The 26,234-nt window shown below is 44.1% G+C and overlaps 1 protein-coding gene across 2 annotated transcripts in view; it reads right to left on the bottom strand.

Annotated features, from left to right (window-relative positions):
- LOC138548445 (vitamin D3 hydroxylase-associated protein-like) overlaps positions 1 to 26,234 on the bottom strand; it is a 726,529-nt gene that overhangs the window by 212,533 nt on the left and 487,762 nt on the right. For both annotated transcript variants that reach the window (XM_069642277.1, XM_069642276.1), the window contains exon 10: positions 21,426 to 21,525. In XM_069642277.1, the coding sequence (XP_069498378.1) occupies positions 21,426 to 21,525 (100 nt within the window). The remainder of the gene's footprint in view (positions 1 to 21,425; positions 21,526 to 26,234) is intronic.

The following is a 26,234-nucleotide window of genomic DNA, read 5'->3' as shown; positions in this document are numbered from 1 at the left end:
GGGCATTTAAACACAAGCAGGTCTCTCCGAGCTGGAATCAGCTGGATGCTAAAGGAACGCTTTCCAGAAACGCTGTATTGTGTTATTTTTAACGTGCCTGGAAAGGCTGTTTGAGAACTGTGTTTGAGGCCACGTCCACCCCGGAAGTGCAGGGCATTTAAACACAAGCAGGTCTCTCCGAGCTGGAATCAGCTGGATGGTAAAGGAACGCTTTCCAGAAACGCTGCATTTTGTTATTTTTAACGTGACTGGAAAGGCTGTTTGAGAACTGTGTTTGAGGCCACGCCCACCCCGGAAGTGCAGGGCATTTAAACATACACCGGAACCCTTGTGGCGTTAAGCCCGCAGTGGAGACAAGGGCGCAGTGCTGTTAGGCTGTTGGGCATGTTGTGGCGTGCCTACTCACTAGTGCCTGTAACAGTGCCCATTAACCTGTGAATGGACTTATGGCATGTAAGTAGATAGGCACAGAATTACGCAAGGCAGCTGATACTCCTCTCTTATAAAAGCCACCTGGTTGGGGGGGAGAGTCGGATTTAGGCTGCTCCTCAAGCTGCCGGGCGTTCCCAATCCGGGTGGATATCTGGAATTGCTTTCTGGACTGGTTTGCATCAAAATTAGTTAACTAAATTTTCCTTGAATGTTTTCGAATATTGCTCAAATTTTATTCTTGCTATATGCGTGATTTTAGTAACAGTGTTTTTATCTATTTGTAAATTTCTTGATAGTCACCGTTTTTATTGCTCTTATTCTACTTTGTGTTGCTCAACTCTATATGCTGCTCCTTTCATAGTGACACCGTCTGCTGTCCCCTGATGCCATTTTAACTTGTTTCTGGGGCTGCAAAGTTTTCTCTTCCCCTGATAATCTTAGTAAATGGTGTGTATTTTGATTATTAATTTGTATAGGTCATAGGCATAACGTGGTTAGGTGGATAGCTACCTTTGGTGTCCCCCTTTTAGATCTTTCTACCCCTGTAGGCTGCAAGGTGGTTCCTTTCCTCAGGGGCTTATAAGTCGTCTTTCCCCCTCTTTAAGTAGAGGGTTACATTTCTTTTGACCTTCTATTACCATGGCTCCAAGTCCATGCTCACACAATCTTAGGTCAAAAAAGGGGATAAAAAATACACCTACACCTATTTTAAAATTAGGAACCCAGAAACTGGGTAAAGGTAAAAACTCTAAGAAGGGAGGGAAGAAAGAGCTAACATGTGAGATTAAAGGTGCACTAGAACAACCAAAGATACTCAGTTTTTTAACTTTAAAAGAAAAAGTAATGGTACCTGAAATTATACAACCCCAACCTCCTCCTTGTAATAGTTCGATGATTGATAATAACTCTTTGCTGACATTAGTACATAATCTCAGGTGACAATCTATGGGAACGGGAATTGATCTGGATATCTCTGCAGTAGAGGAAACTGATATGAATAATGTTATTGGTATAAACTTGTCAGCTACTCCAGATTTGAATAAATTTGCACAGAAAGAAGCTGAACTTAATGAGGGGGATGTGTCATGGAATCCTACGGGAAACTCCCTTGAAAATCCTGCTAATAGTGAAAGGAGTGGGGCAAGTGACAATTCACTTAAAGTTGGAGAGAAATTCGATGCTCTAACTACCATGATGGATGTCCTTTTGACCATTTGCACCAAGTTGCTTAAGGACCAGAGTGACACCAAATCATTGGTACAACAGAATATCGATAATACCAGATCCCTTGGGTTTATGGTAGAGGAATATTGGGGAAACAAACTGTATACTGGGAAAAAGTACTCCACGGAGGCAAATGAGGTTCTAGGAGATTTGAGTGAGCTGGTTCTGGCGGCTGAAAAAGAAAATGAGAAAGATGATGCTCAACCTAATATCTCCTCTAAGGAACTACCTATCTCAAGGGATAATTTGTCTGAAGAAATTAACACAAGTGAGAGTGTTGTTGAAATAAGGGAATCCCAAGGTTTTAAGAGACACACTAGGCGTAAAAGAAAAAATAAAAGATCCACCCGAAATAGGTTGGCGATGGCCAAGGTTAAATCGACTAAGACTGTTAAAAAGAATTCCTTGGCTCTTGCCACCACTGCCCCATTAGATTCTGAATGTGTAGAAGTGGGGAACCACTATGAAATTATTGAATACCAGCGGAAGGTGGATGAAGAAAAAAAAGTGGTAAACAAAAATAAGGGATTAGAAAATTGGTTAAAGGGCAATGATCATATGATGGATGAAACTGAACCTGAGGACATGGTACCTATGGGAAACAATTTTAAATATGTTGTAATCCCATATAACAGCAATACTAGGAGAGGGGAAATATATATCAAGGAGATGGAACGACTGGCCATGCATAGTAATCAGAAAATTAGTATGGCAAATTCTGCTGGAATGAATGAAGAACCCCAGCTCACAGTGGGGAAAAGCATTAAGATCATAGAAAAATCTACCACCAATGAAAGCCCTTTTTTAAATCGGGCTTGAATACTGAACAAATTGTCACACATACCGCAGTTACAAAATATTAATTCAGGGGACATTGAATCCATTATTTTGCCAGAAATTGGAAGTTGGGAAAATTGGGATATTGTCCAATTTAGATCTGCGGTTTTTGTTGATCTTATACGGGAGTACTCTAATGGAGTATGGGGTAATAACTATGAAATTGTGATATCCCACTCTTCTATCCATAAAGATTCTAGCGATAAAAACATGGATTGGGGGGGTCTCTCCAACTAATATTGAATCAGGAAGTAAGCTTATAGAAGCAAGATCTTTGGAGGGAAACTCTCTTATCCCAAATTGAGATGAGGCATGTATAAATGAATTTACTCTCCTTTCTTGGAATAGTAGGTGTTTTAACTCCCTACTACGCTACACTACTTGCTGTTGGAGAGCGATATTTTTGCCCTCTAAGAAATTTGGGTCACTGGGGAAATCTTACTGGATATATATAATATATGGAACAAAGTTGCCTCCAAAGGTGAAAAGGGTCGTCCGTATGGAGGGTTATGTATTGGGGTAAAAAATCATCTCACTTATAAACCTTATGAGAAGTATGGGAATTTTCCTAATGTTATGTGTGCAGCCATAGATAGGGGAAGCCTATCAGGGAACTCCTCCTCATTAACATCTACTCCCAACCGGGGGGGTATAATATTCGGGAGATTGGGGAGTTTCTAAATTTTACCATTGAAGGCTGGACTTTGGAATCACCTGAATCTGAAATTTGTATAGTGGGCGATTTTAATGCCCATTGTGACTCTGCCGTAAGGGAGATGGACAGGTGTAAAGAATTGTGGGATGAAACGGTTATTGCTGCATCTTTGGAAACACAGGATCACCACTTGGTTGGGGGGTATAATCCCCAGACCTTGCAGGGATGCCAGTGGATGAATCTGATGTCTTGTTGGGGGCTTGAATATTTGGAACCTAATATAGGGTCAGGTACCGGGGAAACCTGGACTAATGGGAAGGTTGGCTACAGGTTAGACTATATGTTTGTAAATAAAAATCTAAGCCACTCTATAATTTCTTTTGAACATGTAGATACCTCTTTGAGTGACCACACACCCCTTAGGGGTAAATTTACTAATGGCCCGAGAAGCCAAAGTTGGGAAGTAGACAAGGTGATGAATATTCAATTCTCAGCAGGTGGAAATAGGATCACTTGGTCTGATAAAAACGTAACCTCCTTTAATGGTTTGTTTGATCGCCTGACTATTGATGGCCAGGACATTGCTCTTAATGGCCTCAATTCGATCACTAATTTGCTGGGTATAATACGGAGATCAAACAGTAACATTATTTTGAAAAACATAAAGGGAAACAATGATTCCCATAAATTTGATCAAGCGATTCACGATAGGAAAAAAGAAATGATGCGTGATATTCGAGAACTTAAGCAGACATGTGACTTAGATGATAAAGAGAAAAGTAAGAGATCCAGCAACATAAAGACACAATATAAAAACTGGTTAAAGGATTATAAATATAATACTAAAAATGCCAATTGGAGGTGTATATATAAACTATGTAAAATCCATGATTCAAAAAAATTCTGGTACCTATATCGCCAATTCCTAATGGATGAAGATAATAGGGAAAACAACAATGTGGGCCAGGAGGTTTGGAAGCATTATATTACTGATCTCTTTTTCAAGATTAGCCACATGTCTGCTGCCCCTATTTGTATAAATTCATACGGTATTGATAAATTCCCCTTTGGTATTCTGGACATCCTTAAAGTGATTTCAAAAATGAAATCTTCACGTGCCCCTGGGTTGGCTAATATTGTTATAAAACAAAATCCTAAAAATGGGCAGTGATTTTCCTACAGTTATTTACTGGAATATGGGAAACAGGCATTATACCAGATAGCTGGAGGAAAGCTATAGTTGTCCCTATTTTTAAAAAAGGGGACAGAAAACTGCCTGATAACTATAGGTTACTAGCAATGGCTGATAGTAGCTGTAAGAGTTTCTGTTCCCTTTTAGTGGACAGTCTGAACAACTGGATAGAGGAAAAGGGCCTCCTCTCTGCTCAACAAACTGGTTTTCGAAAAGGATACAGTACCCTGGATAATGTAACTATGTTGAAACACATTATAGCTGGGTCTAAGGATAAGGGGGAAAAACTATATGTGTGTTTTATAGATTATTCAGAAGCCTTTGACTGTGTCAATAGGGGCCTTTTGTGGGAGAAATTAAGAGGGGAAAAAGATCTGCCCTAAAATCCTTCATTTTTTGGAGGAAATGTATAGGGAGACCACGGTGTCCATCTGTTTAGGTAAAGGAGGGATGTTATCATCTGAGATCATTACTAATACTGGACTAAAGCAGGGAAGTGTTACATTGTCATGATCTCTGCTTCCAAAAGGTCAGGGTTTTCCCAACTCCCTTGGAGGCAGATCCATAACCCAGGTTCTGAGTGCCAACCAGTCCCAATTGGGACCTTTTGGACCCAGTCCTGGCGCCAGTGGCACCAGGCTCATAAATATGCCCAGTCCCAGCGCTGGAAGCGCCGGGCTCATAATGCTTGGGTGGACTTACCTTCAGCAGACCATGCTGCTTACTTGCCTGCCAGTTGAGCCTCTGATCCTCTTCTGTTTGGAACTACTTTTCCTGTTGGGTGGGGCTGGAGCCACTCCCTAGATTCAGAACACTGGAACTCTTCTGGAAGGCAGGAACTCTTTTCTTACCAGGAACTCTTTTCTTACTTAGGCGTGGCTGAGGAAGGAGACACCTAAAGCACTACAGGAGGCTATTTAAACCACACCCGGTGGATGAATCTTGCTTTGCGTTATTCTGCAACCTCTGCAGCAGAACGCTCATCGTGTCTTCTGCATCCGGTCCTGGGCCTAAGGAAAAAGGCTTACCATCCTGAATCCAGTCTTCAGCAACACCTATAAAGACAAGAAAGAACAGGTTAGCATTCCGGCATCTGAAAGGCAAAGGCTTACCATCCTGAATCCAGTCTTCAGCAACACCTATAAAGACAAGAAAGAACAGGTTAGCATTCCGGCATCTGAAAGGCAAAAGCTTACCTACTCTTCGTGCGCTCCGGAGGTCTTCACACTGCATTCCGGCATCTGAAAGACAAAAGCTTACCAACTCTTCGCACGCTCCGGAGGCCTTCGGCGCTGCATCCCGCATCTGAAAGACAAAACAAGGTGCGTTTAAAGACATTGGGGAACTTTAATACTCACGTGCCATTACTCCTTTCCACATCTAATCCAGTGGGTATTCCGGCACCCTGCAGCCGCTCCGAACTCGTACCTGCAAAATAAAAAGACAGTTAGAGCACATCGTGAAGCAGGCAACAAGTGCTTACTTACGTGCTTCCAGGCGCTTCTATTCATCACACGGGCTCCATCTTCAACTCACTTCAGCCCGTCATCCGCCATCGCCGGAACCCTGCAAAACAAGAGACATCATTACTAAAGACTTTAAAGACATTTGAACGACTCGAAACTTACCGTTCGTGCAGTAAACGACGGACAGCAGTCCTCTGAAGTCAAGAGGCCTGCGCTACCTATCCAGTGAAGAAACTGGTTACAGCACCCTGCCCCGAGGCAGATGGAGAGCTCGGCATTCACTTACCTAAGACATCTTACTCTACACGTCAGGCATACAGTGCACAGAGGTCCAGCCCAAAGAGCCAACCGGGTGCTACACATCACCTTTGAAGATACGGTAGTCGCCCAGTCAAGACCGGCGCCTCTGCGAGAATCAGGTGAGCGTTACAGAACGCAAAGCCTACCGCAAAACTCTCGCCCAGGCGCTATGGAAACCTCGGATACTGACCCCCTAGCCCGGTTACTTGGGGAACTAAGGGCAGAAGTGCATGCAGCTCGTCACGAAACGAATGCTCTAAGAAGGGAACTAATTATTTCCAAGGAGAGAACCGACAATCTTGCTAGACAAGTGCTACAGTCACAAGCCGGACAGACCCCGTTACCCGCATCAGGGGCAAATCTTCCTTCAACATCCTCTATGAATCCAGTGCAGATCAACCTACCTGGGAATGTACCTCTGGCTCCGCCCGAACGATTTTCTGGTGACCCAAAGAGGTTTGCAGTATTTATCAATCAGTGCCGGTTGCACTTCTTATGCCGGCCAGCAGCCTTTCCAACTGATCAAGCAAAAGTAGCTTTTGTACTTTCGTACCTTAGTGGCAATGCGGCAGACTGGTCGATCCCTCTGGTTAATCAAGATGATCCGGTTCTCCATGATTTTCAAGCCTTTCAGCTTAGTATGGAAAAACTGTTCGCAAGACATTCGCAGGGGCAGGCCTTGGACAATGAGCTTCTTTCGTTGCGACAGGGTAATCAAGACCTTTTGGCTTATATTGCATCTTTCAATAGACTAATAGTGGAAACTCAATGGCCTGAGGACAAAAGGATTACGCTGTTTTATAGAGGTCTACGTGGAGAGCTCAAAGACGTTTTAGCCCAAGTAGTGAATCCCCCACAAGACTGTTCGGATTATATAGACTTGGTCGTTCAAATAGATCACAGGCTGCAGAACAGGAAGGCCGATCGTTCCAAGTGTGATGCTCGAGTATTTTCCAAACCGCCAACTCCTTCCAAAGGAGTAGACTCCGGGGAACCCATGCAAATAGGGGGTCTGAAAGGTCCTCTAACACAAAGGGAGCGGGAAAGGAGGAAACAGTTGCAATTATGCCTATATTGCGGAAACTCAGGGCACTTTCTTCGAGACTGTCCGGTGAAACCTGCCAAGAAGGCAGTAGGAGCTGCAGTTACCAAAGTTACAAACTCTGAGCAGGGAAACGACCTCGCCCGACAAGAATAGAGGTCCTCTTGCCGAGCGTGAAAACCAGTTCCGTGACCTCGCATTTCGTGATACCTATGGTCCTCATTAGCCCTGATAATCCGGATCGATTACATGCAATTGAAGCTTACGTCGACAGCGGTGCCATCGGCAATTATGTGGATCATGAAATGGTTTTGAGGATGAATCTAACTCTTTGTCCCAAGGCTGTAAAGGACGTCATTACTACGGTGGATGGTACGGAGATAGCCTCCGGCCCAGTAACGCATACCACTCAAGAGGTGACGCTAGTAAGTCAAGATGGACACCATGAGAAGATCGTGTTCGATGTGATCAAGGCCCCTCAGTTTCAGATTATTCTAGGAATACCTTGGTTAGAGAAACACAATCCTCTGATCGATTGGCGAGCAAGAACGGTCCAGTTTCCAGAATGTGTCTCTACTTGTCACCCTCCACCTGGTGTTGCACTGGCCGCAATTTCTTCAGAGACTCCCCAGTTACCTCCCGAATACCTAGAATACCAAGATGTTTTCCGGAAGGATCAGGCTAACTCTCTACCTCCTCATAGGTCTTATGACTGCCAGATAGACCTGATACCTGGATCTACTCCTCCTTGTAGTAGAATTTATGCCCTCACCGAGCCTGAGAACCTTCACCTTCGACAATACCTGGATCAATACCTGGCAAATGGGTTTATTCGTCCTTCCAAGTCCCCTGCTTCTTCAGCTTTGTTCTTCGTTCCAAAAAAGGAAGGAGACCTTAGAACTTGTATCGATTATCGCTCCCTGAACCAGATCACCGTTAAGAATAGATATCCGTTACCTTTGATCCCTGAACTCCTGGACCAAGACAGAAAAGCATGCATATATACAAAGCTGGATCTTAGAGGAGCTTACCACTTGGTACGAGTAAAAGAGGGCGATGAATGGAAGACGGCCTTCCGCACCAAGTATGGGCTATTTGAATATCAGGTCATGCCCTTCGGACTTTGCAATGCCCCGGCCGCCTTTCAATATTTTATGAACGATGTCCTCAGAGAGCTCATAGATGTATGTGTTGTTGTTTACATTGACGACATCCTCGTTTATTCTTCATCGGAATCTGAACATCGGAAACACGTGAAAATGGTCCTCGAAAGATTGCGTCAACACAAACTTTTCGCTAAGTTGGAAAAATGTGTTTTCAACGTGACTGAAGTTGAATTCTTGGGATTCATATTATCACCTGGCGGAGTGCGTATGGATTCAAAGAAGGTCGATGCAGTTCTCAAATGGCCATCACCATCCTCCGTAAAAGGTGTGCAAAGCATGTTAGGCTTCGCTAACTTTTACCGCAGGTTTATCCCCGAATTCTCTCGAATAGTCCAGCCCATCACTGCCTTGTTAAAGAAAAACAAACGTTTTGAATGGTCTACCGAGGCGGAACAAGCTTTCCAGGATTTGAAGACTAAATTTATCTCTGCACCAATCTTAAAACACCCTCGCCCCGAACTCCCCTACATCGTGGAAACTGATGCTTCAAGCCTTGCCATGGGGGCAGTTCTATCACAAAAGGACCCGGTAACCAATCAGTTGCATCCCGTGGCATTTTGGTCCCGCAAATTCTCGCCTCCTGAAATCAATTACACGATTACTGACAAGGAACTTCTGGCTATCAAGTCTGCCTTTAAGGCTTGGCGGCATTATCTGCTGGGGGCCCGACACACCGTTACTGTGATTACGGATCACCGAAACCTGCAATATTTGAAGACCGCAAAAGCCCAATCCTCTAGACAACTCCGTTGGGCATTATTCTTTGCCGAGTTCGACTTCATAATTACCTATCGACCTGGTACAAAGAACGGTAAAGCCGATGCCCTTTCTCGGATGGGAGTGGAAGAACACTTGGTCAACCCTAAACCTGTACCAATCATTCCCGAACAAAGAATTCTGGGTGTAATCGCCACAGAATCCATAGAGGAAGTTAAGGATAAAGCCAGGCAACTTGTAACTCCAGCAGACATACAGAATTGGCATCTGCAGGGAAAGGACTTTGCAGTAAAGGACAACTTATTGTATTTCCAAGAACGATTATACCTACCCAGCACAGATTTACAGAAAAATGTAATCTCTTGTTATCACGACTCTTTAATGGAAGGTCATCCCGGTATAGCCAAGACCTCAGAAAAGATCAAGCGCTACTTCTGGTGGCCGTCTTGGAAAAAAGATATCAGAGACTTTATAATGTGCTGTGGAGTATGCGCCCAAAACAAGAGTCAAAAGGAAAGACCAGCAGGCCTCTTACGCCCTATTGACATCCCACCTCGCCCTTGGCATACGCTTTCTATGGACTTCATCACCGATCTACCTCCATGCTCCGGATACAATACGATTCTAGTAATCGTGGACTTATTCTCCAAGATGGCGCATTTCATTCCGCTCAAAGGCTTGCCAACAGCAGCAACTCTGGCCCGAGAATTTCTCGAAAACATCGTCCGACTGCACGGTTTTCCTTCGGTTCTAATTTCGGATCGAGGTAGTCAATTTATTTCTCATTTTTGGCGAAGTTGCTGTCGGTCGGCTCAAATTGATGTGAGACTATCGACCAGTCACCACCCTCAGACCGACGGACAAACCGAGAGGACCAATCAAACTCTGGAACAGTATTTACGCTGCATGCTGCAACAAACTGAAAAAACTTGGAAAGATATCCTTTGGATAGCCGAGTATGCCTACAATAACTCTGTCCATTCGGGAACTGGGAAAACCCCGTTTTTTCTTTTGTACGGCAGTCACCCTCGAACCTCGGAGTTGGATCCCCTCCAAGATCTTGAAACACCAGCAGTAGACTACCTGCATTCTACAATCACCCAAGCCTTTAAGGAAGCTGTTTCTCACCTTCAAAGGGCTAAAGAACAATACAAGAAAGGAGCAGATCAACATCGGAAGGAAGCCCCTCACTATCAAGTAGGGGATCAAGTCTGGTTATCCACCAAATATCTATCTCTAAAAGGGCCACGCACATTCAACCCAAGATACCTTGGTCCCTATTCCATCACTACCATAGTAAACCCAGTAGCGGTCAAGTTGGACTTGCCCCCGCACATGAAGATACATCCGGTCTTCCACGTCTCTCTATTAAAACCCGTGCAACCTCAAACCCGACTAACCAAATCTCCAAAACCTATCCTAGTGGATGGAGAACTCGAGTTTGAAGTCAACAGCATTCTGGACTCCAAGATCTCCAAATCTAAACTATTCTACCTAATTGACTGGAAAGGCTACGGCCCCCAAGAGAGATCCTGGGAACCTGCTGAATATGTCCACGCTCCTCGCCTAATCAAAAGATTTCACTGAACATTTCCTGACAAGCCAAAACCCCCGGAGAAGCCCGGTTTGGGAGGGGCCTTGAGGGGGGGTACTGTCATGATCTCTGCTTCCAAAAGGTCAGGGTTTTCCCAACTCCCTTGGAAGCAGATCCATAACCCAGGTTCTGAGTGCCAACCAGTCCCAATTGGGACCTTTTGGACCCAGTCCTGGCGCCAGTGGCACCAGGCTCATAAATATGCCCAGTCCCAGCGCTGGAAGCGCCGGGCTCATAATGCTTGGGTGGACTTACCTTCAGCAGACCATGCTGCTTACTTGCCTGCCAGTTGAGCCTCTGATCCTCTTCTGTTTGGAACTACTTTTCCTGTTGGGTGGGGCTGGAGCCACTCCCTAGATTCAGAACACTGGAACTCTTCTGGAAGGCAGGAACTCTTTTCTTACCAGGAACTCTTTTCTTACTTAGGCGTGGCTGAGGAAGGAGACACCTAAAGCACTACAGGAGGCTATTTAAACCACACCCGGTGGATGAATCTTGCTTTGCGTTATTCTGCAACCTCTGCAGCAGAACGCTCATCGTGTCTTCTGCATCCGGTCCTGGGCCTAAGGAAAAAGGCTTACCATCCTGAATCCAGTCTTCAGCAACACCTATAAAGACAAGAAAGAACAGGTTAGCATTCCGGCATCTGAAAGGCAAAGGCTTACCATCCTGAATCCAGTCTTCAGCAACACCTATAAAGACAAGAAAGAACAGGTTAGCATTCCGGCATCTGAAAGGCAAAGGCTTACCATCCTGAATCCAGTCTTCAGCAACACCTATAAAGACAAGAAAGAACAGGTTAGCATTCCGGCATCTGAAAGGCAAAAGCTTACCTACTCTTCGTGCGCTCCGGAGGTCTTCACACTGCATTCCGGCATCTGAAAGACAAAAGCTTACCAACTCTTCGCACGCTCCGGAGGCCTTCGGCGCTGCATCCCGCATCTGAAAGACAAAACAAGGTGCGTTTAAAGACATTGGGGAACTTTAATACTCACGTGCCATTACTCCTTTCCACATCTAATCCAGTGGGTATTCCGGCACCCTGCAGCCGCTCCGAACTCGTACCTGCAAAATAAAAAGACAGTTAGAGCACATCGTGAAGCAGGCAACAAGCGCTTACTTACGTGCTTCTAGGCGCTTCTATTCATCACACGGGCTCCATCTTCAACTCACTTCAGCCCGTCATCCGCCATCGCCGGAACCCTGCAAAACAAGAGACATCATTACTAAAGACTTTAAAGACATTTGAACGACTCGAAACTTACCGTTCGTGCAGTAAACGACGGACAGCAGCCCTCTGAAGTCAAGAGGCCTGCGCTACCTATCCAGTGAAGAAACTGGTTACAGCACCCTGCCCCGAGGCAGATGGAGAGCTCGGCATTCACTTACCTAAGACATCTTACTCTACACGTCAGGCATACAGTGCACAGAGGTCCAGCCCAAAGAGCCAACCGGGTGCTACACATCACCTTTGAAGATACGGTAGTCGCCCAGTCAAGACCGGCGCCTCTGCGAGAATCAGGTGAGCGTTACATACATCTCGTATACTGTATAACCTGTATGTTTCAGATATATGGGAAAGGTTTACTACCTTAAATAATTTCCCACCTATTGTGGCGGGGAAACCTATATGTGGCCTTATGTATGCAGATGATACTATCCTCTTGGATAAAACTCCAGTAGGATTGCAAAGAATGCTGAATGGCCTGTTGTCTTACTTCGAGGCGAATAACCTTAGTATTAATACAAATAAGACTAAGGTTATGGTATTCGGAGCCACAAAGCAAGAAAAGAAAAGACTTACCTCTAGATGGCATATTAATGCTATTAAACTGGAGGTTGTTGAGGCCTACCCTTATTTGGGGATGCCCAATCTGAGGAATCCCTGCATTAATTTTTTCCAAGAGGCAGTTAACTTAAAAGTACTAAAGAAATGGAATGCTATAAGGAAATACATGGCTAGTAAAGGTGGCCATTCCATTGAAGGATTCCTTGAGATATACAAGAGTTGTATCATTCCCTGTATTATGTATGCTCTGGAAACAGTGGAAAGTAAATATTTGAGTAAACTATACCAACTCGAAGGGAAGCTTTGGAGACCAGCCCTTGGACTTCCTAAGGCTGTACCAATACAAGCAATAAGATGTGAATTGGGGTTCATTTCCCTTCTGACTCTGTGGAAAATTGGATGTTGTAAACTCTATTTTAGAATAATATCGGGGGAGGGGGAGGAAGGTAATCTGCTTAACCTAATAGGAAAAATAAAAGTGAAGGCAGATTTAAGAATACCTATATGCTAAGTCTACAAAATACAGTAATATCCTTTCTTGAAGCCTTGGCTATAAAGAACTGTCATGATCTCTGCTTCCAAAAGGTCAGGGTTTTCCCAACTCCCTTGGAAGCAGATTCATAACCCAGGTTCCGAGTGCCAACCAGTCCCAATTGGGACCTTTTGGACCCAGTCCTGGCGCCAGTGGCACCAGGCTCATAAAAATGCCCAGTCCCAGCGCTGGAAGCGCCGGGCTCATAATGCTTGGGTGGACTTACCTGCAGCAGACCATGCTGCTTACTTGCCTGCCAGTTGAGCCTCTGATCCTCTTCTGTTTGGAACTACTTTTCCTGTTGGGTGGGGCAGGAGCCACTCCCTAGGTTCAGAACACTGGAACTCTTCTGGAAAGCAGGAACTCTTTTCTTACCTAGGCGTGGCTCTGGAAGGAGACACCTAAGCACTACAGGAGGCTATTTAAACCACACCCGATGGATGAATCTTGCTTTGTGTTATTCTGCATCCTCTGCAGCAGAACGCTCATCGTGTCTTCTGCATCTGATCCTGGGCCTAAGGAAAAAGGCTTACCATCCTGAATCCAGTCTTCAGCAACACCTATAAAGACAAGAAAGAACAGGTTAGCATTACGGTCTTCAGTGACAGCTCTTCACTTACCTGGGCCATCGGCTGTCACCAACGCCTCGCGCTGCATTCTGAAAGACAAAGGCTTACCTACTCTTCGTGCGCTCCGGAGGTCTTCACACTGCATTCCGGCATCCGAAAGACAAAAGCTTACCAACTCTTTGCACGCTCCGGAGGCCTTCGGCGCTGCATCCCGCATCTGAAAGACAAAACAAGGTGCGTTTAAAGACATTGGGGAACTTTAATACTCACGTGCCATTACTCCTTTCCACATCTAACCCAGTGGGTATTCCGGCACCCTGCAGCCGCTCCGAACTTGTACCTGCAAAATAAAAAGACAGTTAGAGCGCATCGTGAAGCAGGCAACAAGTGCTTACTTACGTGCTTCCAAGCGCTTCTATTCATCACACGGGCTCCATCTTCAACTCACTTCAGCCCGTCATCCACCATCGCCGGAACCCTGCAAAACAAGAGACATCATTACTAAAGACTTTAAAGACATTAGAATTACTCGAAACTTACCGTTCGTGCAGTAAACGACGGACAGCAGTCCTCTGAAGTCAAGAGGCCTGTTCCCCTTATCCAGTGAAGAAACTGGTTACAGCACCCTGCCCAGAGGCAGATGGAGAGCACGGCGTTCACTTACCTAAGGTGAGAGCGTTAACCTTCGGGGTTCTACAGGAGAAGAGAAAGGGAAGAAGAGAGAGACATTCAATAACCCAGTTCATTAATCCCATATTTTCTATCTGCTGACATCTTACCCTTCGAGTCAAACATACAGTGCACAGAGGTCCAGCCCAAAGAGCCAGCCGTGTGTTACACATCACCTTTGAAGATACGGTATACGCCCAGTCAAGACCGGCGCCTCTACGGGAATCAGGTGAGCGTTACAAGAACCTATGGGAAAAGACAACATCGTGTGTATTATGAAAAGTCTTAAGGATAAAGCTTTTACTTGGGATTTCTGTGAAAATCAATCCTATCTCTATACTAAGTCTCGATATGCTGTCTACGCTCTTCAAGGCCTCAAACCTGCCACTCCGAGACAATATCTGCTAAATACGGGAAACAGGGCTTTGAGAAGATTTTGCAACTACGCTTGAATACCCTCCCATGTAATGAAATAATTGGGGCATGGACTAAAACCCCCCGTGCAGAAAGATTGTGTAGGCACTGTAAAATAGAGGTGCAGACAGTAAGCCATATCTTAACTATGTGCACCAAATTAAAGGAATGTTATTTTAAAGGGTATGCAAATTTTGTTGGGGATTTGCAAATGATTGAATCTGACCAATTTTGGTCAGTTATTTATGACGGAGAGATTAAGGTTTTCATTGGGGCAGCCTTGTATATTTGGAAGCGAGCAATTTGTTAGCAAACTATTTGTAATTGTCTTTTAAATACGTGTCACTCTTTTCTCCTATTTTTGATATGTGTTTTTAGATTGGAATTAATAACTGACTGTAAATTGTTTGCTAAATGGTTTTTATGATTAATATGTTATTGTCTTTTTTTTTGCTGATATAATATTCTTGTAGTGTATAAGGTTTTAATTAACCAAAATGCACTTTAAATAAAATACAAAATAAATTTAAAAAAAAACATTGCTTGGCTAAGCTTGCCAAAGTGAAGGTACTAGAAAAAGAGAGTGTGAAGGAGGCCATGGCGGTTGAAACAAGTGTTCGAGCGAAGAAAAAGTTTCTGTGTCGAAAAGTGAAGAAAGACAATAGTAAAGAGAACAATCACTGAGGAAGTGATAGGGGATTCCTAGAGAAAATATGTTACAGATGTGGGAGTAAAGTATATCGGTCTTGGGCACCAAATTGCCCAGGCAGGAAAGAAATGTGCAGGAAATGCAACAGATGGGGGCACTTCGCAAACCATTACAAAAACTTTAAAGTGAATATGAAAGGGGTCAATATTGTGTCTGCTGGAGGTCAATCCGATTATGAGGACAGTGATAATAGTGTGGGTGTTGACATATGCTGCATAGGTGTGGATGGGGAAGTTTGTGAAAGCGATGCTGAGAGCCCAATTGCAGAAGTGCAGATTAATGTCATAATGTCGAAATAGAAAGTATATCGTGCCTCCTATTGTAATAAATATATTTAATATTGTCCTACGCCAAGCTGCTCGAAAGTCGCTTGCGAAAGAAATCTGTGTTGCAAGGTCCTGACTTTAAATCCATGTAGGCCGCCATTTTACATCAAACCGCCATTTTAGGATTTGTTGTGTAAAAGTCACTCTGTGAGCTAAAATGGTGGACGATGTCATTGCAAAATACAACATGGCCGTCTTGACCTCTGTACATAGCTAATGTGCAATCTGCCTGCAGGCCACTTGTTGAGGTCATGAACTAAGACCTTGTCCTTCACTGACCTATGTGTAGAAGGATTACTCGTGAAATGAAACTAATCCACGAGTATATATTGAGATAAAGTATTTACATTCTGAACAAAGAACATCTGTCTTACTACATTGTATTTATGTTTAAGAAGGCCTGCATGGGAAACTTTAGAATACACAGTTAATGCATACGCTTGTTGTTACATGTATTAAAGACAAACCAGTTATATGCGGTTATTTGAGACTCGGCACAAACCATAGAATTGGTGATGTATAAAGTAGAACATTAACCCGAAGTGGGGCTGGACATAGTGCCCACAAAATGTATAAAAAGCGAATGCATTCTAATGTACAGCGTCTCTCACTGAACACACTAAACCACGTTGGAGTTCGTTGTGTTGTACTGAGGGCCGATAGCTATCTGATTTTGCTCTGTTTTGTAATTGGATTCAATATAGAATAAAGTACTTTGTATGTTCCTTTGAAACCCGTGTCTGGTGTATTTCCTTTTGGGGTACTCAGCCTCGATATTCTTTTTCTGTTTTCACAATACCTATTCATATGATGGCTGATTCAGGTGCGAAAGTCTCTTTACTCTTAAAAGAGGTATGAGAAAAGAAATTGGGAGGGAAGGACAACGATGTGATACCTCCAGACATAAACCTAAATGGGAAGAAAATTGACACGATTGATATACTCGGTTACTTCATGACCAAGTTAGAGTTCAAGGGTAGACAGGAAGTAGGTAGATTTTACGTAACTAAGAAGGGAGCAGCACTGTTGAGTTGGAATGAACAGTGCAAGCTCAGAATTAGGCTAGATCATAATACATGTGAATAGGTGTTGAATGTTACAGGAGGAGGTGAAGTGATACCAGAAGTCTTGAATTGCCCTAATGTGTTCTCTAGCAAAATTGGGAAGTTGAAGGGGATGGTTCATCCTTAAGATTATTATGAAGGAAAGCTCTATTCCTGTGACGGTGAAACTACAGTCTGTGCCTGTTGCGCAAAGGGTGTCAGTGGGGCAAGAGCTGAAAAAGTTAAGTCACCACAGGCTAATAAAGCGTGCTGGGGTGGTAGAGTGCTTGTCACTGTTGTGGCTAAGAAGGCAAATGGGGATGTGAGGTTGTGTGTGGATTTACGCAAAGTGAATGAGTGTTTGGTGGTTGAGCGACACCCGTTACCAAACATGGGCACGCTTTTGAGTCTTATTGGTGATGGGAGTGTGTTCACCAAAATTGACTTAGCATCAGCCTATCATCAGATTGGATTACATCCTATATCTATGAAGTACACAGTTTGCAAATCCCATGAAGGGGTGTTTCAATTTAAACGTATGCTGTTTGGAAGGATGTATCAGTTCATGATAACGTGCAGGAGAGAGTACTGACTATTTAAGTATGTTTTCAGACAGGAAAAGGTAGAATAAATAGGGCATGTGATATCTAAAAGTGGTGTCAAATCAAAGGAATAATTGGTTAGCACCATAAGAGGTGAAGGTACTGCAATGGAAAGCTTAGCTGAATTCTATCAAATGTCTATAAAGAACTTTTCAAAAAAATTTGAATGAATGAGAGAAATGTTGAGGAGGAACACAGAATTTCAGTGGGACTAAAGGCGTGAAAAGGAATTCAATGCCATAAAAGCTGAAGTTAATTTGGCAATGCCACTAGGTCAGTTTGATACGAGAGATGAGACTATAATCAATAGTGACATGGATGCGGGTGACACAGGATTAGGCGCAGTGTTATGTCAAGTGATAGAAAGTGTTGGTGAGGTGATCATTGGACAGGGGCAGAACGCAGATATTCCATCATAGAGAAGGAAGCTTTAGAGTGTGTGTAGGGGATAGCAAAGTTTTGGTGTTTTGAATGGTGTCAGAAATTCATTTTTACGACTGACCACACACTGCTCAAGGTTGTGTTCGAAAGTAAAGGTATGGAAACATTATTTAGAAGACTTGCAAGTTGGGTGACACGCCTACAGTGTCATGATTTTGAGGTGGAAGTTCCATCTGGGAAAAGGAATGTGTTTATGTATCATCTATCAAGGGTGAAAGTGGAAGTGGAGTGTGCAGAAGTTGGATGGAATGAGAAGGCTTATGCTATTCCCAATGGTAGTATTGGGAAAAGTGAATGGGAAGCTGAATTTGAAAATGTTTGCATCAAGAAGTGAAGGGGAAGTTGCCTAAGAAGGCCATGTTGAGGTGAAGTGCAAAGGAGGTTTTGGGATGTGAGGAATGAATTCAGTGATTTATTATTACAGAATGATTTATTATATCGTTCGAGAGAGTGGTTGTGCCGAGCAGTCCGAAAGATGGATTTATTGATCTAGTGCACAATGCGCATATTGGAATGACCAATGTGGAGGAGAGGCTAAAAGCGTGTTCTGAGTGTAGAGAATCAGGGAGGGTTAGAGAGCGAGGGAGCAGCCCTGGTGGTTCCTAGCCTACTCAGTGGTGTGTGAGTTGAGCTTGCTATGGACATTTTAGGGTCGATAAGTGGTGGGTCACGAACAGAAAAAATATGTATTGGTTCTGGTGATTTATTTTCCAGATGGGTGGTAGTCAAGGTGGTTGGGGAGACCACTGTTTCCCCCTAACCACTTTCATTTCCACTCAGATATTTATTAATGACATATTTGCAAGGGAGGGCGTTGTGGGGAACATCTTAACGGACAATGACCACTAGTTCACGAGGAATTAAACTCTTTCTAGAAAAGCATTGAATACAGCACAAAAGGACAGCTTGATATAATTCACAAACCAATGGAGTTGTGTAAACAGATGTCTGGTGGAAGGTGTATGAGTTGCTGGAGTGAGTGGTAAAGGTTGGAAAGAGGAAACGTGGGAAAGAGTTAAGGCTCTACGGTATGCACCACATGTCACAACGGGTGTTGTGCCATTCGAGGTTATGAAAGGAAGGAAAGTGAGTATCAGGGCATGTCCCCCTTGGTTGAGAAGGTCTTGTGCAACGTGTGAATGTAGGAGTGGAGTAGGAGCTAGGAATATGCGTGCGAAAGCAATGGCTAGAGAACAGTATGACCAAATAAAATTTGTCAAGAAGTGGAGGGGGTGAGAGGGGATGTGTTATCTTATTGTAAGCTAATTTATAGAGCGCAACTAACACCCAAAGGCAACATGGCGCTGTTGAGTAACCAAGGCAACCACCTAAAGAAGGCTGTTTTCAGTTGACATCAAAACATTAAATGATCAAAAATGTTGCAAAGATTTTTGGGCAGCTTATTCCATAGGAGTGCAGCCACAGTAAAAGAGGCTTGGCCTCCCAGTCTAGCCCGGCAAAACCTTAATAGATAGGCAAAGATCTCCAGAAGAGCAAAGAAGTTGTGCAGGAACATGACAGCAAAATGTTCTTTGTAGATAATCTGGACCATAGCCGTTAATGGTCAGATGAAATAGACACAGAGCTTTGAACTCAATTCCCTGTGCTATTGGAAGCCAATGAAGGCTATGCCTTTTCAGCGTAACATGGTCACGAGAAGTCAAACCAAAAACAGCCCGTATATCCGTGTTCTGCAACACCTGAAGCCGGTCCAGAAGGGAAGCCGGCTGGGCCAGGTACAGGGCGTTAAAATAATCAAGGGTGCTCTGAATTAATGAAGCAACTACAGGAGCATGTATGGTCCCTGGGAGAAACGGTAGAACTTTCCGTTAAACTTTTAGTTCAGAGTGACCGCGTTGGCAAACTGCACAGACCTGAGCCTCCACTCGAAGGGTGTTCATTATCAGAACCCCCATGTTTTTAACTTTGGGCACAGGCTGAGGAAAAGGGCCCAAAGATACCGTCCAATAGTCAGATGACCAGATCGAGGCAGCAGTTAGTGGCTTGACCAAAAGAACCTCCATTTTATCGCCATTTCATTTCAGACATTTTAGACTCCTCCAGTCCCTTACAGTTTCTACCAGTCCTTCCATTTCCTCAGCAACAACTGCTGGAATCTCCCAGGCTTCTCTCCAGGCAAAGCAGGTTTGGAACTCCCGGGGTCTCTCCTCCTGCTTCAGCTCCAGCTTCTCTTTTTGTACACGCAGCTGGACCTTCCTCAGCCTAAGATTCCAGTCCTTCTTCTCTTTGTCATGAGTACTCTATATTATTTGTTTTCTCTTCTTCTTCACAGTATTTGATGTTTGACTATTTTGTACGCATTGATCACTCTTCTTTTTCATAGTAATTGATACTGGAGTGATCTGTAATACTCTTGCATTCTTCTTCTTCTTCATGGTATCATCAAAATATACTTCTTCATAGTAGATCACTGGATTAACATCACAGTAACAGATATTGGCTACACCTTTCTGAGTCTTGGTCTTTACTGATGGTTTTGGATTGAGTATCTCAAGGAGTTCCTCTGCGGAATCCTTGTGTGCAAGGGCGGAGTATCTCCTGGTGAAATCCTGCTTGTCTCTACCCCTAGGGAGGGTATTGTGTAGTGGGCTTACCTCCCCAGCCTCACAGGAAAAGGCTCTCCCCTGTGGAGAAGTGAATGAATCCTGCATTTCGTCACACAGGGCACATGGCGCACAGCAGGCCTACAAGATAAGTCTGGGATTCCAGTTTAGGGAAGTGGTTCATGAGGAGGGTGTCCAGAGGAGGGGAGATATAAAGGGGGGTAATCGAGGAAGAGGGGTTGAGGGTTCAGGCGGACTGGAGTGAGTGTCGTAGAGATGCAGAGGGCATGATGTGATGAGGGAGGTGAGGCGGCATGGAGGAGGTAAGGCATCAAGCTTACGGGCACTTTGGTTGGCCACTCAGAAGAGGCCTAAGAAAGGCTGTTTTGTAGAAGCAGGCTGCAACGGGTGGTATAGAGACCCAGAAAACAAAAAGGTAGAGAACACAAAAGGGAGGAGGAGAGAAAGAGCGGGGGACAGGGTGAGAAACAGCAGGAGAAGTACTATAAGTGCGTCAACGGGAGAGGAGATGTTCATTAAAGAGCTTTTGATAAAACATTAATTTGATCAATTACTCTGTCAACGTTTAAAAAAAATGTTTATACAAACCTTTTGGTCAAAGTTCTGGGTAGGGTTGGAAAAAAGATAATAGTGATGTAGGAGAGGTTTCACTAACGGGGAAGGAGATCTGCTGGCCAAGGCGTAGGATGTACATAAGGAATTGTGCTTGAGAAGTGTCAAGAGTAGCTCAGGAGAAGTTCCATTGATGGGCCGGGGGAAGTGACAATGGTGGGGCAGGGGATTTCTTGTGTGACTGCAGATTTGCAATCGGAAAGGAAGCAGGGTGATGGGCATAAATCAAGGTCAAATTGCCAATATGAGGCTCAGTGTTCTCTGAACATAGTGCTAGTCCTCACTCCCCCCACCCCACCCCTCACTCTCCCCTCATCACATCCTGGTTTCTGTAAACTTGGTACACTTGACCCCACACACCATACAGGATTATACACGTTGGAACATGTTTGTGATGCTTCTTGCTCAAAAACATGCTCCTTGTAACGTGCGCCTTTGCTCTCTGGGGCTTAAACCTGGTTATATAAAATACCTCAAAATAAAACAGAGAAGAGTAAAAAGTGTCTCACCAGTGGCTTTGTAATAAAAGACAGGAACGTCTTCATCGGGTGTGGAATTCGATAAAACGAGATCTGTGCTTTCAAGTTTGGATCAGTTAATTCGCCTTTGCTGTAAGATAAACATGTCAATTTATTGATCAAGGGAATTTAAATGCCATATTAAAAAGGCCACAGACATTGTTGTCAACCAATTTAAACTGGTAATAGACGCACATTACATCTGTCTGTAGAACCTCAGACCACTTACAGCGCGTGGGTTGCAGCCAGACAGCTTTCTTGGACCACAGCCTGAATCCAGCAATAAAGGCCGGTGTTCTCAGCAATGAAATGCTGTCCCCTCCCACACTCACTGGGCATCCCATCTCTCTGTACCTCCAATTTCTATTAAAGCGACACACAAGGTTTGGGGGGCTCCTCTAAATAGGGCTGGCTCTCCCAGCGAGTAATGTGTCAGAGCAGGCAAGGATATACAAGCAAGAGAGGAGCAGGGTACCAAGAAAGCAGAGGGGCATACAGTAACTTACAATAAGGGAAAGTCCACATAGTACACGTGGCAAAATATACTCTTTATGTATGTTTTAGCAGAAATGCAGTATCTTAAAGGTGTATAGCTTTTTTAAATCAATTTTTTTCGCATTGATAAGTTCTGCAGTGGTCACTAGAAAGGATCAAGGGTTTGGGGTTAGGGTAATGAAATGAAGAAAAAACAGTGGTACCAAGACAACTGTAAAGCCTTATGGTTATTGTAAAATAGGACAGTCACATTTTAGACAGATTCAGCAATAGTCAGTTGTGCTATCTTGCGCTTGGTTTCCTATGGGCGTATGCTATTCAATGTGACCAAGAGAAATCTGCATGCAGTATGGTAGTCAAGATTGCAGTCTCATTGGCTAAACTGCTGCAGACTGTGGCCCTGTGGTACAAAGCAGGAAAAGGGTTATCTTAGGCAGTAGTAGGTCATAGACTTCAACTGATGGCACCCCTTTGAAGGTGTCCTCGATTACTGTAATGTTTTCCTTAACAGCCCAAATAACAAATCCGCAGGCTCAAGATCTTGCAGAATTCAGCCACACGTCTAGTGGTGGACCTGCCTACATTTTCTCATGCTTCGCCTAGCTTGACCCAGGTCTACTGGATGCCCGTTGAGTGCTGAATTAAGTTTAAGACTCTTCAACTGACGCACTGTGCATTCTAGAGTCAAGGAGAGGTTTTTCCTCTGCCTAAACTCCTACTAGGGCTCTTCGCTCGGCACAACTGGGTCTCTTGGTGGTTCCTCGATTTAGGAAAGGCAACTGGGCGGCCGGGCCTTTTCAGTGGCAGGAATTCCCCGCCTCTGGAATTCCCTCCCTCTGTCACTCAGGTTGACCAAAGTTTTCCATCATTTCAGGAAATTGCTGAAAACCTTCCTATCCCCTCGGCGATCTACTTTTTGATAATTGATCCATTAGTTGAAGGTTTTCCCCTTTAAGCACCAGGATACCCCTGGGTGGGTGCGCTAGAGGAAAACCTCTAACATAACATAACATTTGAAGAGGAGTAGGGGTCCCAGATACAAGGTAAACCAGGCAGTGTCTGACAAGTGCTGTTTAATGGGAGCTGGAGCTGGAGGTCTGAAAGCGAGTGGCCCAGCTGTGCCTGTGTCAAGGGAAGGGAGCACAAATGTGGCTCCGTTTGGTCATGTGGCATGTTGTATGGAGTGTAATGAGCCCAGCAATACTTTGTCTTTGGATTATAGGTTCAGGGTCAGTTGCCGGTGCAGCAAATTTGTCTTCATTGAGGAAGCTGCTCTTCCGGGTGAGTATCAGCGATGACAGAGTTATAGTACAAATATCTCTATTCTTATAGAGCTCTTGCGAGCTGGCTGTACATCTGGTCTACACAATCAGGCACGCTGCACCATTGAAGCATTTAGCGGCCACCTAATCAGGGATGGCCTCTACATTCAAAATTCTCAGTTTCATCCCATGCAAGCACTCAGGATGTACATTCAGAAGTGAAGACCAGCCGTCCTTTCATGCATACAGCAAGATCCTGTCATGGCAACTCTGAGCTCTGTCATCTATGATTCAATGTAACAAACATGTCGGGTTGAGTGCGGTAAAAAATGGAATGTGCACCGAGACCCACATCTACCTAGTGATTCAAGCATACAATCCTCTTTAATCAGACATATTTGTCATATATAAAGGTCTGTGGTCATTCTTATTTTCCCAAAATGCTAATTGATTTTATGCAAAGCATTTTTCTACCTTCCCTGCTGCTATTTGTTCCCTTCCCCTTTCCCAGAGGGATAGGTTGGAAGAGTACAATAGGTGTGGACCATACTGTGTATCTTGAAATGATAAACATCTACCAAAAATAATATATATGGTTAATATAGGTTTTGATATGGTTTGTTCAGTAAGAAAAGTGCAATGTTCTTATAATGACTGATATATATACACACATAAAAAAACACACACACACACACACACACACACACACACACACACACACACACACACACACACACACACACACACACACACACACACACACACACACACACACACACACACACACACACTTAACCTTTGAAATAAACATAACAACTGTTTAAAGAGTTAATTTACAATGTTAGGATTCACTTAATGAATATACTTTTCTTTTATTACGCTACTCCCATCCACAGAGAAAGAGAGAGAAGCAGAGCTAGAGTGTGAAAGAGCAGACAGCTAGAGAGCGAGAGAGAGCTGGAGAGCGACAGCTTTAGCGGACGCATCTAGAAACCGCTAGCCTGTAACCAATATAGGCCAAATAAACCTTTGCTATGATACACACACGCTTTCACGAAAGGCTCACAGAGACAACACTACACATACAATCTAAATCTAGCAAAGCAGTATGCTCAGCAGTAGAGATTCAAAACTTGCACTAGTCTTGTGTGCAGTGTATTGCATAGGGTAAAAGGGCCACCAAGACGAGCAGGGTCTTCAGTTTAACATGAAAATAGAGTCTTGCCCAACCCACAACGGTTTGCTGGTTTGACATAGTGCTCCCATGGGGAAATGCAAAGCACCCACTTGAAAGAGGACTGGCTACCTTAAACAATGATACTCTCAATCTACGAGACTACCTGACACTAAAATTAACGTGTTGAAAAGATGAATACAATTGCCTGTTATACTTCAATCATCTGATCCATCATTTTGATATTGTTGAGTCCGTTACACCAGTTAGTGTGTGACTTATGGTCTTCAAGCTGAGTCATGCAGAGCCAAGGGGCATATGAAAGAATGTGTGTCTTGAGGTACAAAGGAACGCATTATACACACATGTACCTGTCGCATGCCGACTCCTCCCATGTCCTTGGGGAAAAGCATTACACATTGCCAAAAGGTTCTAGGTGGGCATCACTAGTTACCAGCCTTCCTGCAGTGACAATTCTGCATCCAGTAAGTGCAAGAGGTTTTGTCTGAGGATGTACGGATCTCTATGGGGTCAATAAGAGCACAGAAGGTATGCTTGCTGCACCCCAATGCTCATTGTAGCAGAACGGCACTTTCACCAAAGTAGGTTGGACCAGCAGTCTCTGCTAGGAAAAGAGAGGAACTGATCAACTCTCTTGTTAGGGCCTTTAGGACAAAAGGGCCAGCATTGATCACCAGAAACGATCAGATGGAGCGTTCACACAATACCTCGGTCGTCTGCCTACGTTTCTGGAATTCGGTATTAACTGAAGAAATCGATTTTGAAAAATTGGTTTCTTCAAAGAGTAATTTAGAAAGACTGCTGGGAGACCGCTCTGAGCAGTCTTTTGAACTGTCAGCTCCTGCGACACACATGAGTACGCGCAGGGGCTGACAGGCAAGGGGGAGGTAGAAGGAGGAAATCGATGTGGCCCAGGTAAGTGTGTTGTTTTTGTGACTACTGTGTGTGTGTCTGGGCGGGTGTGTATGTGTCCAAATGTGAGTGGAAGATTTGGGGAGAGGGAGTAGGGGAGCAGGTATGCATGTTAGAATGCCTGTAACTATGATAAACTCATAGCAGAGAAAAAGAAGGAGTTAAGAAAACAAAAACGCAGAGCCAAGGTTGAAAACACACGGGCAGCCTGGGACGTGTGGGACAATTACAATAAGATCTATAAATCATGGATTAGATCACGGAGAGCAGCCATCTTTCAAAACGACGCAGAAATAATGCTGAAAGCCCTCACCTAAAAAAAAACTGCGGATTTTTGGAATTTGATAAACCATTTGCAGCGTAATATACACAATAACATGATCAACGCAGTGTCGGAAGCGGCTTTAGTCCAATTCTTTACTGTGCTCTTTATGAGGCCAAGATCCACCATAAATTTGCGGGTAGAGCCGACGCAGACATCGTGGGCCGACTTGTCGGATAAAACGGATATATTCGCGGCTATTCAGAAACGGAAATCTTCTAGAGCTTCGGGCCCCGACGGCCTCTCTAACTTTGACCTAAAAACTCACATCAAGGAATGGGTACCCTTTGTAAGTCTGCTGTTCAAACATTGTGCCGACAGCAGGAAAATCCCTCTATCTTGGACCAAAGCTATAGTGATTCCCATTTTCAAAAAAGGTAGTCGAGATGAACCAGGCAACTACCGGCCCATAGCTTTGCTGGACATTATGGGAAAACTATTTGCTTCCCTCTTTCTGGATCGTTTCCGGCGCTGGGCACTATCGGCCCCCTGCAGAGATCCCTTCCAGGTCGGCTTCATGAAGAACGGAAGCACGACGGTGAATATCCTTATAATTAACATCTTGAAGGCAAACATCAAACAAGGGGCACCTACAGTGTATGAAGCGTTTATCG

This window comes from Ambystoma mexicanum, chromosome 1q (genome assembly GCF_040938575.1).
Source record: "Ambystoma mexicanum isolate Mex_15411 chromosome 1q, UKY_AmexF1_1, whole genome shotgun sequence".
In the NCBI taxonomy this organism is placed as follows: domain Eukaryota; kingdom Metazoa; phylum Chordata; class Amphibia; order Caudata; family Ambystomatidae; genus Ambystoma; species Ambystoma mexicanum.
Note: the sequence above shows the minus strand (reverse complement) of the source record. Positions and strands in the feature narration are given on the sequence as shown.